This window comes from Ranitomeya variabilis, chromosome 2, assembly GCF_051348905.1.
Source record: "Ranitomeya variabilis isolate aRanVar5 chromosome 2, aRanVar5.hap1, whole genome shotgun sequence".
Classification (NCBI taxonomy): Eukaryota; Metazoa; Chordata; class Amphibia; order Anura; family Dendrobatidae; genus Ranitomeya; species Ranitomeya variabilis.
Window position 1 is genome coordinate 946,288,158 of NC_135233.1, and position 17,507 is coordinate 946,305,664.

General features: G+C 40.9%; 1 protein-coding gene across 1 annotated transcript in view; it reads left to right on the forward strand.

Annotated features, from left to right (window-relative positions):
• Window positions 1–14,330, forward strand: part of IGSF10 (immunoglobulin superfamily member 10) — a 106,364-nt gene extending 92,034 nt beyond the window's left edge. The window contains exon 7 of the mRNA XM_077290751.1: window positions 12,096–14,330. Within this exon, the coding sequence (XP_077146866.1) occupies window positions 12,096–14,004 (1,909 nt within the window). The 3' untranslated portion in view covers window positions 14,005–14,330. The remainder of the gene's footprint in view (window positions 1–12,095) is intronic.
• Window positions 14,331–17,507: the final 3,177 nt, after the last annotated feature.

Here is a 17,507-nt window from a genome sequence, read left to right on the forward strand (position 1 = left end):
TTGTAATCAAGGTCTGGACATTCATGTCTGCAGCAAGCTTAAGCCACTCTGAGGTAAAGGGGAAAAGAAAAAAAAAAAAAATGAGAGAGGGAAAAAAAAAAACTCAACATTTTCTTTTTTATAATCCCACTTCTGCAATGCATTAAACATTTAATACTGGCCTGGCATACTGTTATGACCCCAGTGGACAGGGTCTCAGAGGAACGTGTAAGTCTGCAAGATACAAAAATCCAGCTCATAGGGCTGTGGTAACTGGGTTGACCAAATAGCTACTCCTAACGCCAACACTAGAAGTAGCCGGGGATCATGCCTACGGTGATCGCTAGATGACTCGCGCCAGCCGGAGAATCTAACTACCCCTAGGAGAAGAAAACAAAGACCTCTCTTGCCTCCAGAGAAAGGGACCCCAAAGCAAGATACAAGCCCCCCACAAATAATAACGGTGAGGTAAGAGGAAATGACAAACACAGAAATGAACCAGGTTCAGCAAAGAGAGGCCAGCTTACTAATAGCAGAATATAGCAAGATAACTTATCTGGTCAACAAAAACCCTATAAAAATCCACGCTGGAGATTCAAGAACCCCCGAACCGTCTAACGGTCCGGGGGGAGAACACCAGCCCCCTAGAGCTTCCAGCAAAGGTCAGGATACAGATAGGAACAAGCTGGACAAAAATACCAAACAAAACAAAAGCAAAAAGCAAAGAAGCAGACTTAGCTTGAAAAACAGGAACCAGGATCAGAGGACAAGAGCACAACAGATTAGCTCTGATTTCAACGATGCCAGGCATTGAACTGAAGGTCCAGGGAGCTTATATAGCAACGCCCCTGAACTAACGGCCCAGGTGAGGATATAGGAAAACACAGACGCTCCAGAGTCAAATCACTAATGACCACTAGAGGGAGCAAAAAGCAAAATCACAACAGGGGGGGGTCTCTGCGGCGTGGGGGGGGTCTCTGTGGCGTGCGGGGGTCTCAGTGCGGGTATCGTCCGATGGGACTACAAGTCCCATCGGGCTATGCCTGCTACACTGACAGTGATTGACACATTAGCCAATGATGGGACAGTAGTAGTCCCATCATCCGGCTAATGTGTTGAATGAAAAAAAAAAAAATACTCCATACATACATTCTACATACATAAATACATATAGACATACAGTACATTCATACATTACATACATGACATACATTACATTAAACATAGATTACATACTCACCATTACTTGTCATTTTGATCCCCGAAGCCAGTGTCATCTATAAAAAATGTGAAAAAACAAACAACCAATATACTCCCTGTCCGCAGAAATCCACGAGTGTCCCACGACGATCTCCCGTGGAGAGCAGCAGCATCAAATAATGCGACCGCTCTCTAGGGGCTCAGAAACACAATGACGGGAGGAAGGTATCCTTCCGCCACTGTATTCCTCCGCCGCTGTAAAAAAAAAAGTCCCTAGTCTCACTTTATGGCATTGCTGTATGAGACATTTTCCCATGCAGCAATTATATAAAGTGACACTTTGAACTCAGGTAACCTCAGTGATGCACTGCAGGAGCCATTGTCTCCTGTCAGTGTGTCACTGAGGGTCCTATAGAGCAGTGACGTCACCCGATGTCACTGTTCTATAGGGGAGATTGTCGTGGGACACTAGTTATTAATTGGACTATGGCGGACAGGTAGTATGCGGTTTATTATTTTACGTTTTTTGCAGGCGCTGAAGTATGGTAAGTATGGTGAAATGAAGAATATTAAAATACTTTTTCCTAATGTGTGCGTGTTTTATTAACCCTTTTCTTACTATTGGATTAATAACGGATAGGCGTCTTATTGACGCCTCTCCGTTATTAACCCGGCTTAATGTCACCTTACGATAGCAAGGTGACATTAACCCCTTATTACCCCATATCCCACCGCTACACGGGAGTGGGAAGAGAGGGGCTAAGTGCCGGAATTGGCGCATCTTACGGATGCGCCATTTTCGGGGCGGCTGCGGACTGGTATTTGTAGCCGGGGGGGGGGGCCAATATCCATGGCCCCTCTCTAGGCTATGAATATCAGCCCGCAGCTGTCTGCGTAGCCTTTCTGGCTATAAAATATAGGGGGACCCCACGTCATTTTTTTGGGGGGTCCCCCTATTTTAATAGCCAGTAAAGGCTACGCAGACAGCTGCGAGCTGATATTCATAGCAGGCTACAAATATTGGCCCCCGGCCGTCGGCTTTCCCCCTCTGGCGCAGAAAATTGCGCGGGAGCCCACGCCGTTTTTTTCCATTTTTTTTTTTTAAATTCAACGCTCATAAAGGCCTCTTTCACCCTTGCGTCAGTACGGGTCCGTCGCTATGCGTCGAGCCGACGTACCGACGCACGTTGTGAAATTTGTACACGACGTGGGCAGCGGATGCAGTTTTTCAACGCATCCACTGCCCATTCTGAGGAAGAGGGGGCAGAGTTTCTGCTGCGCATGCGCAGTAGAAAATGGCAGACGCGACGGACAAAAAAACGTTCACTTGAACGTTTTTTCGTGCCGACGGTCCGCCAAAACTCGACGGATCCGTTGCAGAACGGACGCGACGTGTGGCCATTCATCGCGATCCGTCGCTAATACAAGTCTATGGGGAAAAAAAATGCATCCTGCGAGCACATTTGCAGGATCCGTTTTTTTCCGCCAGATCCGTTTTTTCAGTCGGATCCGTTGTTTTCCGCCAGATCGTTTTTTTTCCACCGGATCCGTTTTTTTCCGCCAGATCCGTTTTTTTTACATTGGATCCGTTTTTTTCTGCCAGATCTGTTTTTTTCCACCGGATCCGTTTTTTTCCACCAGATCCGTTTTTTTTTCTGCCAGATCCGTTTTTTCCTGCCGGATCCATTTTTTTCCGCCAGATCCGTTTTTTCTCATAGAGTTGTAATAGCGCCGGATTGCGCCTGATGGCCACACATTTCATCCGTTTTTTGCAGGATTCGTTAAAAAAAACTGTTTCCGCCGGACGGAAAACTCATAGGAACGTTTTTTGTCCATTATTTTTCATGCATGTTTCCATTCAAATCATGCACATTTTCCGTTTATTTATTTTCCAAAAACCTCATCAAAACCTGCATCAAAACTGCATGAAAAACCGCACCAAAAACCTGCATCAAAAACAGCATCAAAAACCGCACCAAAAACCTGCATCAAAAACCGCACCAAAAACTGCATCAAAAACCGCACCAAAAACTGCATCAAAAACCGCACCAAAAACCTGCAGCAAAAAAGCACCAAAAACTGCATCAAAAACTGCATCAAAAACCGCACCAAAAAACTGCAGCAAAAAACTGCAGCAAAAAAAGCACCAAAAACTGCATCAAAAACCGCATCAAAAAGCTACATCAAAAACAGCACCAAAAACTGCACCAAAAACTGCATCAAAAACAGCACCAAAAAACTGCAGCAAAAAAAGCACCAAAAACTGCATCAAAAACCGCATCAAAAAGCTACATCAAAAACAGCACCAAAAACTGCATCAAAAACCGCACCAAAAACCTGCAGCAAAAAAGCACCAAAAACTGCATCAAAAACCGCATCAAAAACTGCACCAAAAACTGCATCAAAAACTGCATCAAAAAGCTGGAGCAAAAAAAGCACCAAAAACTGCATCAAATACTGCACCAAAAACTGCATCTAAAACCGCACCAAAAACCTGCAGCAAAAACTGCATCAAAAACCGCATCAAAACTGCACCAGTTTTTTATGCAGGTTTTGATGCAGTTTTTGGTGCAGTTTTTGATGCGGTTTTTGATGCAGGTTTTGGTGCTGTTTTTGATGTAGCTTTTTGATGCGGTTTTTGATGCAGTTTTTGGTGCTTTTTTTGCTGCAGGTTTTTGGTGCTGTTTTTGATGCAGTTTTTGATGCAGTTTTTGGTGCTTTTTTGCTGCAGGTTTTTGGTGCGGTTTTTGATGCAGTTTTTGGTGCAATTTTTGATGCGGTTTTTGATGCAGTTTTTGGTGCTTTTTGCTGCAGGTTTTTGGTGCGGTTTTTGATGCAGTTTTTGGTGCAGTTTTTGATGCGTTTTTTTGATGCAGTTTTTGGTGCTTTTTTGCTGCATGTTTTTGGTGCGGTTTTTGATGTAGTTTTTGGTTCAGTTTTTGATGCAGTTTTTGGTGCTTATTTTGCTGCAGGTTTTTGGTGCTGTTTTTGATGCAGTTTTTGGTGCTGTTTTTTATGTAGCTTTTTGTTGAGGTTTTTGATGCAGTTTTTGGTGCTTTTTTTGCTGCAGGTTTTTGATGCCGTTTTTGATGCAGTTTTTGGTGCTTTTTTGCTGCAGGTTTTTGGTGCAGTTTTTGATGCGGTTTTTGATGCAGTTTTTGGTGCTGTTTTTGATGTAGCTTTTTGATGCGGCTTTTGATGCAGTTTTTGGTGCTTTTTTTGCTGCAGGTTTTTGGTGCTGTTTTTGATGCAGTTTTTGGTGCTTTTTTGCTGCAGGTTTTTGATGCAGTTTTTGGTGCAGTATTTGATGCAGTTTTTGGTGTTTTTTGCTGCAGGTTTTTGGTGCAGTTTTTGGTGCAGCAAAAACTGCACCAAAAACTGCATCAAAAACCGCACCAAAAACCTGCAGCAAAAAAAGCACCAAAAACTGCATCAAAAACTGAACCAAAAACTACATCAAAAACCGCACCAAAAACCTGCAGCAAAAAGCACCAAAAACTGCATCAAAAACCGCATCAAAAACTGCACCAAAAACTGCATCAAAAACCGCACCAAAAACCTGCATCAAAAAAAGCACCAAAAACTGTATCAAAAACTGAACCAAAAACTACATCAAAAACCGCACCAAAAACATGCAGCAAAAAAGCACCAAAAACTGCATCAAAAACCGCATGTTTTTGGTGCGGTTTTTGATGTAGTTTTTGGTTCAGTTTTTGATGCAGTTTTTGGTGCTTTTTTTGCTGCAGGTTTTTGGTGCGGTTTTTGATGCAGTTTTTGGTGCAGTTTTTTATGCGGTTTTTGATGCAGTTTTTGGTGCTTTTTGCTGCAGGTTTTTGGTGCGGTTTTTGGTGCAGTTTTTGATGCGGTTTTTGATGCAGTTTTTGGTGCTTTTTTGCTGCATGTTTTTGGTGCGGTTTTTGATGTAGTTTTTGGTTCAGTTTTTGATGCAGTTTTTGGTGCTTTTTTTGCTGCAGGTTTTTGGTGCGGTTTTTGATGCTGTTTTTGATGCAGGTTTTTGGTGCGGTTTTTCATGCAGTTTAGTTTTGATGCAGGTTTTGATGAGGTTTTTGGAAAATAAATAAACGGAAAATGTGCATGATTTGAATGGAAACATGCATGAAAAATAACGGACAAAAAACGTTCCTATGAGTTTTCCGTCCGGCGGAAAGGTTTTTTTTACGAATCCTGCAAAAAACGGATGAAATGTGTGGCCATCAAGTGCAATCCGGCGCTATTACAACTCTATGAGAAAAAACGGATCTGGCGGAAAAAAATGGATCCGGCAGGAAAAAACGGATCCGGCAGAAAAAAAACGGATCTAGCGGAAAAAAACTGATCCGGTGGAAAAAAACCGATCTGGCGGAAAACAACGGATCCGACTGAAAAAACGGATCTGGCGGAAAAAACCGGATCCTGCAAATGTGCTGGCAGGATGCATTTTTTTTCCCCATAGACTTGTATTAGCGACGGATCGCGACGAATGGCCACATGTCGCGTCCGTTCTGCAACGGATCCGTCGAGTTTTGGCGGACCGTCGGCACGAAAAAACGTTCAAGTGAATGTTTTTTTGTCCGTCGCGTCTGCCATTTTCTACTGCGCATGCGCAGCAGAAACTCTGCCCCCTCTTCCTCAGAATGGGCAGTGGATGCGTTGAAAAACTGCATCCGCTGCCCACGTCGTGTACAAATTTCACAACGTGCGTCGGTACGTCGGCTCGACGCATAGCGACGGACCCGTACTGACGCAAGGGTGAAAGAGGCCTTTATGAGCGTTGAATTTAAAAAAAAAAAAAAAATGGAAAAAAACGGCGTGGGCTCCCGCGCAATTTTCTGCGCCAGAGGGGGAAAGCCGACGGCCGGGGGCCAATATTTGTAGCCTGCTATGAATATCAGCTCGCAGCTGTCTGCGTAGCCTTTACTGGCTATTAAAATAGGGGGACCCCCCAAAAAAATGACGTGGGGTCCCCCTATATTTTATAGCCAGAAAGGCTACGCAGACAGCTGCAGGCTGATATTCATAGCCTAGAGAGGGGCCATGGATATTGGCCCCCCCCCGGCTACAAATACCAGTCCGCAGCCGCCCCGAAAATGGCGCATCCGTAAGATGCGCCAATTCCGGCACTTAGCCCCTCTCTTCCCACTCCCGTGTAGCGGTGGGATATGGGGTAATAAGGGGTTAATGTCACCTTGCTATCGTAAGGTGACATTAAGCCGGGTTAATAACGGAGAGGCGTCAATAAGACGCCTATCCGTTATTAATCCAATAGTAAGAAAAGGGTTAATAAAACACGCACACATTAGGAAAAAGTATTTTAATATTCTTCATTTCACCATATTTACCATACTTCAGCGCCTGCAAAAAACGTAAAATAATAAACCGCATACTACCTGTCCGCCGTAGTCCAATTAATAACGAGTGTCCCACGACGATCTCCCCTATAGAACAGTGACATCGGGTGATGTCACTGCTCTATAGGACCCTCAGTGACACACTGACAGGAGACAATGGCTCCTGCAGTGCATCACTGAGGTTACCTGAGTTCAAAGTGTCACTTTATATAATTGCTGCATGGGAAAATGTCTCATACAGCAATGCCATAAAGTGAGACTAGGGACTTTTTTTTTTACAGCGGCGGAGGAATACAGTGGCGGAAGGATACCTTCCTCCCGTCATTGTGTTTCTGAGCCCCTAGAGAGCGGTCGCATTATTTGATGCTGCTGCTCTCCACGGGAGATCGTCGTGGGACACTCGTGGATTTCTGCGGACAGGGAGTATATTGGTTGTTTGTTTTTTTCACATTTTTTATAGATGACACTGGCTTCGGGGATCAAAATGACAAGTAATGGTGAGTATGTAATCTATGTTTAATGTAATGTATGTCATGTATGTAATGTATGAATGTACTGTATGTCTATATGTATGTATGTATGTAGAATGTATGTATGGAGTATTTTTTTTTTTTTTCATTCAACACATTAGCCGGATGATGGGACTACTACTGTCCCATCATTGGCTAATGTGTCAATCACTGTCAGTTGTAGTCCCATCGGACGATGCCCGCACTGAGACCCCCGCACGCCGCAGAGACCCCCCCCACGCCGCAGAGACCCCCCACGCCGCAGAGACCTCCCAGCACGCCGCAGAGACCCCCGCACGCCGCAGAGAGCCCCTCACGCCGCATAGATCCCCCAGCATGCCGCATAGACGCCCCAGAACGCCGCAGAGAGCCCCTCACGCCGCATACACCCCCCCAGCACGCCGCATAGACCCCCCCAGCACGCCGCAGAGCCCTCCCACGCCGCATCAAGCCCCGGCACGCCGCATCAAGCCTGGGCATACAGCGCCGGCCGCATAGAATGAGATCCCTGGCAGGCCCGCACAGACCCCGCCCGCACAGAGACACGCAGTCTCCGCCCACGTACCGCCCACTTTACATTATAGTGATTTTAGCACTGTGGGGACTTCCGATTCCGATACCCGATACCACAAAAATATCGGATCTCGGTATCGGAATTCCGATACCGCAAGGATCGGCCGATACCCGATACTTGCGGTATCGGAATGCTCAACACTAGTCGATAAGCATTGCTCTCATTTTTTGCCAATGTGTATTAGCCCTAGTGCCAGGCTATTTTTAGCAACTTTATAATAAAGAGAAAATCTTTTTCAATTTTACCTGAAAGCTGGACCTATTTTTCTTACATTTGCTGAGCAAAATAAGTTTCACATGCTGCTCTTTCCTGTGGGAAAAAAGTCTTTGAAGGTTTAGTGCATATGTGGTTAGATGTTTCCATATGTCAATAGGGCTTCAAATATTTGGATAACAGTATTTTGCTTAGGAAGACATTTTTCCTAATCTCTCCTTGTTAATTTGGTGCAGATTATGTTAATAACAATGGTTTATGGAGCAAAACTAATTATGTTTATAGTTATGACATAAAAAGGGAGGCACCAGGCCATATGTACAGTATTATAGAATGCTGTATATCAGGCCTGAAAGGTGGTGGTCTTATATCGGTCAGCACGGTGGCTCAGTGGATAGCACTTCAGCCTTGCAGCTGATGCTGAATTTTATGCTGAGGATTCAGGAGAGGTTTTCTTCTAATGACTCTTCCATGAAGGCCATATATGTGTAGGTGTCTCTGAGCAGCAGAACAATGTACCACAATTCTAGCATCTGTTAAATCTTTCTGAAGGTCTTTTCTAGTCAAGCGGGGGTTATGATTTGCCTCTCTAGCGATCCTACAAGCAGCTCTCATTGAAATTGCTTGGTCTTCCAGACCTTATCTTGACTTCCACTGATACTGTTAACTGCAATTTCTTAATTACATTTTGAACTGAGGAAAGGGCAACTTGAGAACTCTTTCCTACCTTCTTATAGCCTTCTCCTACTTTGTGGGTCTCCACCATTTTCCTCTTCAGAGTGCTAGGCAGCTTCTTAGAAGAACCCACAGCTGCTGTTATTTGACACAAGGTTAGAGGAGGCTTTGTTTTTATAAAGCTGGTAAATTTGCATCGCCTGGCCCTTCCTAACAATGGCAGTGAACAAGCCATAACCCTAACAGTCTTATTAAGGTCTGAAGCCATGATCAAAGTTGTCTGAGCACAAAAATCTCCAAGCATGCCCATACTTTTGCATTGGCACATTTTCCTTTATGTAATTTTTTAAATGTAAAAAATGACTATATATATATTTTTTCCTAAATTGCAAAGAAATGTGTCATTTTTCACTTTAGTCCTTTTAGATATAATTTCATTGTCATCTTTCATCTTGCTTAACTGTTCACAATAACAGTAATTTTGGTCCAAACCTTTACATGCTACTGTATATAATTTTTTTCTTTAAAAGGGTGGTCTAAAACTAAATTTTGTTTTATTTATAAATCTCTATCTATTTAAAATCATAACCTAATCTTTTTTCTAATATGCTTTAATTAACAATTTCCTATCTTTCCATCACTACTTGTGATGGGTGGGCTTTTGGATGACGGGTCCATCTGGTTCGGCCAAGCATGAAAAAAAAGTTCTGTTCGGGAACCAGAATGGCACCCGAACTCAACCTTGAACCCGTATCCCATTCAAATGAATGAGGGCCCGAACATCTGGTGTTTCCCACCCTGTCCTCTGTGACGTTTATTTTTAGTTTTGTTGAAAAAATGGGTAAAAGAGGGTTGACGAGTTTTTATTTTAAATAAAGGAGTTTGTGTATTTATTTCAATTAACCCCTTTCTGACCTCGGACGGGATACTATGTCCGAGGCCAGAACCCCCGCTTTTATGCGGGCTCTGGCGGTGAGCCCACATCAAAGCCAGGACATGTCAGCTGTTTTGAATAGCTGGCATGTGCCCGCAATAGCGACAGGTGGAATCGCGATCCATCGGGCCGGAAATGAGGGCATCGCCGCCCCCATCACATGATCAGGGGTCAGCGATGCATCTGCATAATAAGCTATGCACTGTGGTCGGCGCTCATAGCAATGCAGGAATTCAGCTACATAGGAGCGATCTGATGATTGCTCCCATGTAGCTGAGCCAATTGAGTTGTGCCAGCTTCTAGCCTCCCATGGAAGCTATTGAAGCATGGCAAAAGTAAAAAAAAACTTTAAAAAAAAAAAAAAAAAAGTTTAAATCACCCCCCTTTCGCTCCATTCAAAATAAAACAATTAAAAAATCAAATCTACACATATTTAGTATCGCCGCATTCAGAATTGCCCGATCTATCAATAAAAAAAGGATTAATCTGATCGCTAAACAGTGTAGCGAGAAAAAATTTCGAAACGCCAGAATTAGGTTTTTTGGTCGCCGCGACATTGCATTAAAATGCAATAACATGCGATCAAAAGAACGTATCTGCACAAAGGTGGTATCAATAAAAACACCAGCTTGGATCACAAAAAATAAGCCCTCAATCGACCCCAGATCACGAAAAATGGAGACGCTACGGGTGTCGGAAAATGGCGCAAAGTTTTTTTTTTAGGACAAAGTTTGGAATTTTTTTTCACCACTTAGATAAAAGAGAACCTAGACATGTTTGGTGTCTATGAACTCGTAATAACCTGGAGAATCATAATGGCAGGTCAGTTTTAGCAGTTAGAGAACCTAGTAAAAAAGCCAAACAAAAAACAAGTGTGGGATTGCACTTTTTTTGCAATTTCACCACACTTGGATTTTTTTTCCCGTTTTCTAGTACACAACATGGTAAAACCAATGATGTCGTTCAAAAGTACAACTCGTCCCACAAAAAATAAGCCCTCACATGGCCGTATTGATAGAAAAATAAAAAAAGTTATGGCTCTGGGAAGGAGGGGAGCGAAAAACGAACACGGAAAAACGGAAAATCCCAAGGTCATGAAGGGGTTAAAGTACTGTATCTGTCTTTATTAAATTTGACTATGGGGTTAGTAATGGGGTTATCTGATAGATGCCTCTCCATTACTAACCTATGAGCTTGATCTAAGCGAACATAAAACAGCTGACGTCAACCCCAAAGTTATTAACTCACCTGCCACTGCACCAGAGCAAAGCTCCAGAATTAGCACATTTAACAGATGTGCCTTTTCTGGGGCAGCTGCATGCTGCTATTTTTAGGCTGAGGAGGGCTAATATCCATGGCCCCTTCCTTCTCTGAGAATAACAGCCCCCAGCTGACACCTTTAGCTTGGCTGTTTATCAAAAGGGGGGCTCCACGCCATCTTATTTAAATTGTTTATTTAAACTTTCAAAAACGACATGAGGACCCCTCTATTTTTTCATGACCAGTCAAGAAAAAGCCGACTGCTGAGGGCTGCAGCCTGCAGCTGTTGGTTTTGCCTGTGCTGGTTATCAAAAATAGAGAGGACTGCATGTGTTTCTTTTTCACACAGTGTGCGCCGACCAATCACTGCCATGCCAATACTTGACATGACAATGATTGAGACAAAAGTGCCCACACAGTAAAACTTGTTGATTGGCTGTACTGCATCCTTTCAACAAGCTTTGTCTGGGCTGCCAAACCCAAACAGTAACACGGACTTCCAGGTGAAGTCCTTGTTCTGGGTCCGGGCACGAACACCAGGAGTCCAGTATGGACCCTAAACTTTACCGTTCGGGTGCGCCCACCTCTACTCACTACTCTACCTAACTGCTATACTTTTTTTTATCACTTCCTTTGAGTGATGCTACTTCCTGAGGTGGTGTTGGTATCTCGTTCACTTCTTACAATGTGCAATGACAGTACACTCTCTTGCCAGCTTGCTACTTCTGATCAGAGCCAGCAAGAGAGAGCTCATCCTCACTGTGCACTTAGAAGAAGATCTTACTGAGCATCCATTGCAATTGACAGCCAACATATGCTTAGTAGAACAGAGACTAGCCCAGCCTTTGAACTGGAGGTCACTGATGACTCTTCATCTCAGGGTGGGGGCAGAAACAGTGTCAGTGACCTCAGCCTCTGCCCTCTGATGACAATTTGTTTGCATACTCTGAATACACTGTTTTCAAATAAAGCATCATCACAAAGGAAGTAGTAAAAAAATAACATAGTTAGTGAAGGAAGAATAGGGAAATTTATAATTAAAGTGTATAAGAAAAAATATACATTTGTGACATTAAATAGAGATTTAGAATTGAAATAAAATGTAATGTCCGACCACCTCTTCAATATTTATGCTGATTTTATTATTCTTTGTTTTCGTGACACAATAAAGATTTATCACTGCTGAATTTATGAGTTGGGGCAACTCTTTTATGTGCTATGATTCGCTGTCCATAGAGCTGCTAGTTCAAACTAGTAAGTAATTACTGTGCATCAAACAACAACTCAAATAACACATCAATATCTGGTTAATTAAAAATATTTAATGTTTTAATAATAATAATAATAATAATAATAATAGGAACTGTTTAAGAAATGTAATAATTGTGTTATTATTTTTATAGAATGGGAAGCCGAATACAAGTACATCCAAATGGTTCACTGGTGGTCCTCTTTTTAAATGAAAAAGATGCTGGAGACTATTTGTGTGTGGCAAGAAATAAATTGGGAGATGATATAATCTTGATGAAGGTCAACATAAACATGAAACCAGCTAAAATAGTTCAAAAGCAGTACCTCACAAAGCAAGTTCCATTTGGCAAAGATTTCAAAGTTGATTGCAAAGCCTCAGGATCTCCAGTACCAGAAATATCTTGGAGTTTACCAGATGGCACAATGATAAACAATGTTCTTCAAGCTGATGACAGTGGTAGGAGAACAAGAAGATACATCCTCTTTGACAATGGTACATTATACCTCAACAAGGTAGGGATGTCTGAAGAAGGAGACTATACATGCTTTGCTGAAAATACATTGGGAAGAGATGAGATGAAGGTACATATCAGTGTTGTAGCAGCTGCTCCACGTATTAAACTAAATCCAAACAGAAAGTTTGAAGCAAGAGCTGGGTCTAGTACAGTTCTTAATTGTCAAGCCATTGGAGAGCCCAAACCCAAGATATTCTGGTTGCTTCCATCTAGTGATATGATTGCAACTTCCCATGATAGATATACATTGCATGAAAATGGTTCTTTGTCCATTAACCAGATCAAATTAATAGATGCAGGAGAATACATGTGCGTGGCACGCAATCCAGCAGGAGATGACACAAGGCTTCTTAAGTTAGATGTTCTTTCAACTCCACCTGTTATTAATGGCTTATATACAAATAAAACTATAATTAAAGATTCAGCTTTAAAACACTCTAGAAAATTGATCCACTGTAGTGCAGAAGGAACACATCCTCTTCAAATAATGTGGATCATGCCTGACAACATATATCTAACTGCACCATACTATGGCAGCAGGATTATGGTACACAAGAATGGAACTTTGGAAATTCGGAACATTAGACCTTCTGATACAGCTGAATTCACCTGTGTTGCTCGTAATGATGGAGGTGAAAGTATTCTGGTAGTTCAATTGGAAGTTCATGATATCCTTCAAAGACCGGTGTTTAAAAATCCATTCAATGAGAGGATCATTGCTAAACCAGGCAAAATGGCAATACTTAATTGCTTTGCAGATGGGAATCCCCTTCCAGAGATAACATGGCTTTTACCAAATGGTACCAGGTTTGTAAACGGACAAAGGTTTTCAAAATATCATGTAGGATCCAATGGAACCTTCATAATTTACAGTCCTACCAACGATGATGCAGGGAAATATAGATGTGCAGCCAGAAATAAGGTGGGCTATATTGAAAAGCTTATTGTATTGGAAGTAGGGCAAAAACCGACTATTTTAACACATCCAAGAGGGACAATTAAAAACATGATCAGAGAGACTTTATCTTTACATTGTCTTTCTGATGGAGTACCAAGACCCAGTGTAACATGGACTCTTCCAAGTGGATACATAATAGACAGACCTCAAGTCAATGGGAAATACTCATTACTAGAGAATGGCACATTGGTTGTTGAAGAAACAACTATACATGATCGCGGAAATTATTTGTGCAAAGCAAAAAATAATGCTGGAGAGACAGCTATTAGTGTACCTGTCATGATTGTAGCATATCCTCCAAGGATTACAAATAAACCTCCGCATAATATTCACACAAGAGTAGGATCTACAGTGCATCTCAATTGCATGGCCATTGGAATTCCAAAGCCAGAGATATCTTGGGAGTTACCAGACTTATCAATATTAACAACGAGTAGTAAAGGACGACCTATGGGGTCTGAGCTTCTGCATCCACAAGGAACATTAGTGGTACACAATCCAAGAACTTCAGACTCAGGAATGTACCGGTGCATTGCTAAAAACCAACTGGGTACTGACAGCAGCGCAACATATTTAAAAGTCATTTAAAAAAAGTGAGACATAAATTCTATAGTAGAACAAGGTTAAGAGACATCTGGTCAGCTTCCCTACTTTACCTTATGTTGGACTTCTGTCAGCAACTTTGTCATGAACTATGTCATGTTTCTATGATGCACCTTTCTGCAAGCTCCTTCTAGTACTTAAACTGTGAATAGAAATAGCATTTTATATATATAAAAAAATATATATTTTTATTCAGAATTATATGGCAAACTATTATTTTTTTCTGTTATTGAGATAAATGTTCTGTCATTTTTTTTAAGATCACATCATCAATAAAGTAAAAACCTATTGAATTTTACTATATATTATTTTGTGTGATGTAAGACGTTATTGTTTGGTAAGCAACAAAGAATCACATGAGACAGATTGCAAATATTCACGGTTTTATTTACATACTGCTACAAGAGCATCAAAAAGGCAGTACAAGGATTACTGGCGAATTGTCTAAAAGAACAAGTCTTTTCTAGAACAGCAATTCTATATTCTAAATCATTCATCTGTCTGATTAGGGTCTATTAAACTATTAGCTTACAGCAGTTGAACATTTATACAAAAACACCTTTTAAAGTTTGACCTAGAAGACTTTCCATGTGAAATGTTCCTCAAACTGCTTCTATGAAGAACTGCATGGGATAGTCTCAAAGTGAACCCTAACAGCACTTTTCAACAGAAGTTTGTATACCATGCATTTTTCATTTGAAGTAAAACAAATGAAACAGTTATGACAAGGGATGGGCAAGCATCTCTACCGAATGAGGTGTGGGTGCTACAGATTTAACACCAAAGCTATAATATATGTGTATTAGAGTGAAATGTATCTCTCTATATTGTGCTTTTGCCCTAAAAGACAAAATTAGTTATAGTTCACAAAGTATTCATATTGATATTTGTAACATCACCAAAAGCTGTATTGGGTCTATAAGGCGCAGGAGGGTACTAACCGGGTTGGGAACTTGCAGTAGCTAAATGGAACTGCAGGTTTAATATTTGCATTGATTACTTACAATGTTGCATAAAATGTGATTATGATTTTATAAAGTCAAATTGTTGTGTGGGGTATTTTTCACATCCAGTGTAACTGATATAATATCAATATGAAGAAAAACTTTAAGCACAAATTATCTTCCAATTGTCAGGAACTGACAACATTTTCAGAGACTTTGGACTTTTCTAAAGTTCATGAGTCAAGCTACCTGCTTAAAAAAACATCTGTTATACATTATTTTTTCTTGTCCTTTCTTGAGGTGGAAACAGTGTATTAACACTGCTCCTTCATAAGTTATAAAAAAATCCGTTTTGGAACAACTGAATTTTAGCTTTTGATACAGTTTTCTGAGCCAAAGCTAGAAGTTGATCCAGCAAAAAGGAGAAGGTTAAGTCCTTCGCTTACATCACCCATTCCTTATGAATCCAATTCTTGTTATTCTTAAAAATGCTGCAAAACTGTAGCGGTATTTTCCAAAAAGTGCTGTCTGAGTGAATATAATAGCCAAAATCGTTAAACCAGCAATATTTGCCTTAGCACTTCTGAGTCATCCTTGCTATTACCTGGTTCTTCTATAAGAATTATTTCTAATATTTACTCAAGTGTGCTGTTGCTAAGAAAATCCTTAAAACCTAGCGCATGTCTTAGGAGAACAATTGGGAATTCATTCACTAGAGAAGATATGCCGTTCATTTTGCAACACGCTGAAATTTTCTTAAGCTGTGATAAAACCAAAGAGAAATCTTTCAAAACAATTATGCGATTGTAAAGAACACTAGATCTTATACTGGTATTGTTACTCTCACATAAATCTGATGGAACTGTCAATTAGCCATCCCTTATGGAAAGAAATTTCAAAATTTCTCCTGTGGATACGAGCTTGAATATTTTGCTGCATATGCAAATATCTAACAATGTATTTGAATAGTTTAGCAAAGCTGCGAATTCCCTTGCACTGGAGATCTGAAGACCATCTTTAAATCCAGACATTGGTTAAACGGATGAATTTGATCTGCAAAATAGGGGATGTCACATGATATTGCATTTCCTGGACATTAGGAGGCCCTTACTAGTCTTATGGACCACTAAGGCCCATAGCTACCTTTCCATTCAATAGTATCTTTGACACCCTTCTTTTAATAAGACTAAAACCTAGGACTCCTACCTTTTTTTTCCTTTCCAAACCCTTAGGTGTGAGGTGAGGAACATTGAATATGAGTTGTTTAATTGCGTCTATAAAAAAGTTTGTACATATTCAAAATGTTAGAACTTGTGTGCCTTCTACCTTCTAAAATTCTCTATAGAATTATCAGCAACCAGTTGTAAACTCTATTCAATCTTTTTCTTTAATAAAAGTAAATTTATAAAACAATTGTAAAATTCTGAGATGAAAATAATCATAATTCTTAGTTGGGCAAGTCTAAGTTTTGATTTTTGTCATTTTTCTAACTTTTTTTTCCATAGAATTGTGATTTGACATAATTTTAGAATTCAGTATTTTTATTTTAAGTGCCTGATGTTCAGTCTTATAATACTTAGACATTGAATTAATTCAGTCTTTTTATGAAAGTTTTTATCTCTGTATTATTGTTTTCACTTTTTTGTATGTTACAGTAGATATGAAGCCTTTGTCATTCCAGCCCTATTCCCCACCCATTGCCTATTCCTCTTGCTTGAATGACAGACTCTATGCTGAGTGACTTCAAGCAAAGCAGCCATGAGTCAAGCAGGAGGAGGCAGTGCTGGGTGGGGAGAGAGCTGTAGTGCCAATGAGGCTGAAGATCTTAAGCCTCTGTCACTCCAGCTATATTCCCTACCCGGCACTGCCTGCTCCTGCTTGACTCATGGCTGCTTTGCTTGAAGTCACACAGCAGGGAAGCTGTCAGTACAGCAAGAGGAATATGGCTGGAATGACAAAGGCTTAAGATCTACAGCCTCATTTGCATATCAATTCAAACCATAATTTCTCAGTAATGGAGGATCAGATTGGCCATGTAAAGGTTTTGCTGGGCTTGTCTTTGTAAGAGCTACAGGCACATATTAATAGTTTGGGGTGTACAATCCTGCTCACAGATTCCCTTTAATCAAAACTTGTTATTAAATCAATAAAAAATGGTTGCAAAAGGGCACAGCATCTATAAAGTGTGGCTCCACCTAAATATTTCTGTTTTACATCAGTTTTCCAATTTTTTTTTTATTTGTTACAGAATTGTTTCAATAACTGAGGGTAGCGGCACAATGTTCCAAATTTTCATGGCTTGCCACATGCTATAGATATATACTCTGCTGATTTTATTGGGAGCTACACAATTAAACCACAAACTGCTGTAAACCATGGGCAGTAGTCTGTAGTCAGTGATGGATGGGAAGGTGCGCAGTCAGTACAGGCAGATACTGAAACATTAGCTAATACAAGTATATTAGGAAGTATAAGAACTTGGTATCCATATAATATTTAAAACTTAACACATGCAAGTACTTAAAAGGGGTTAATTATATGGCC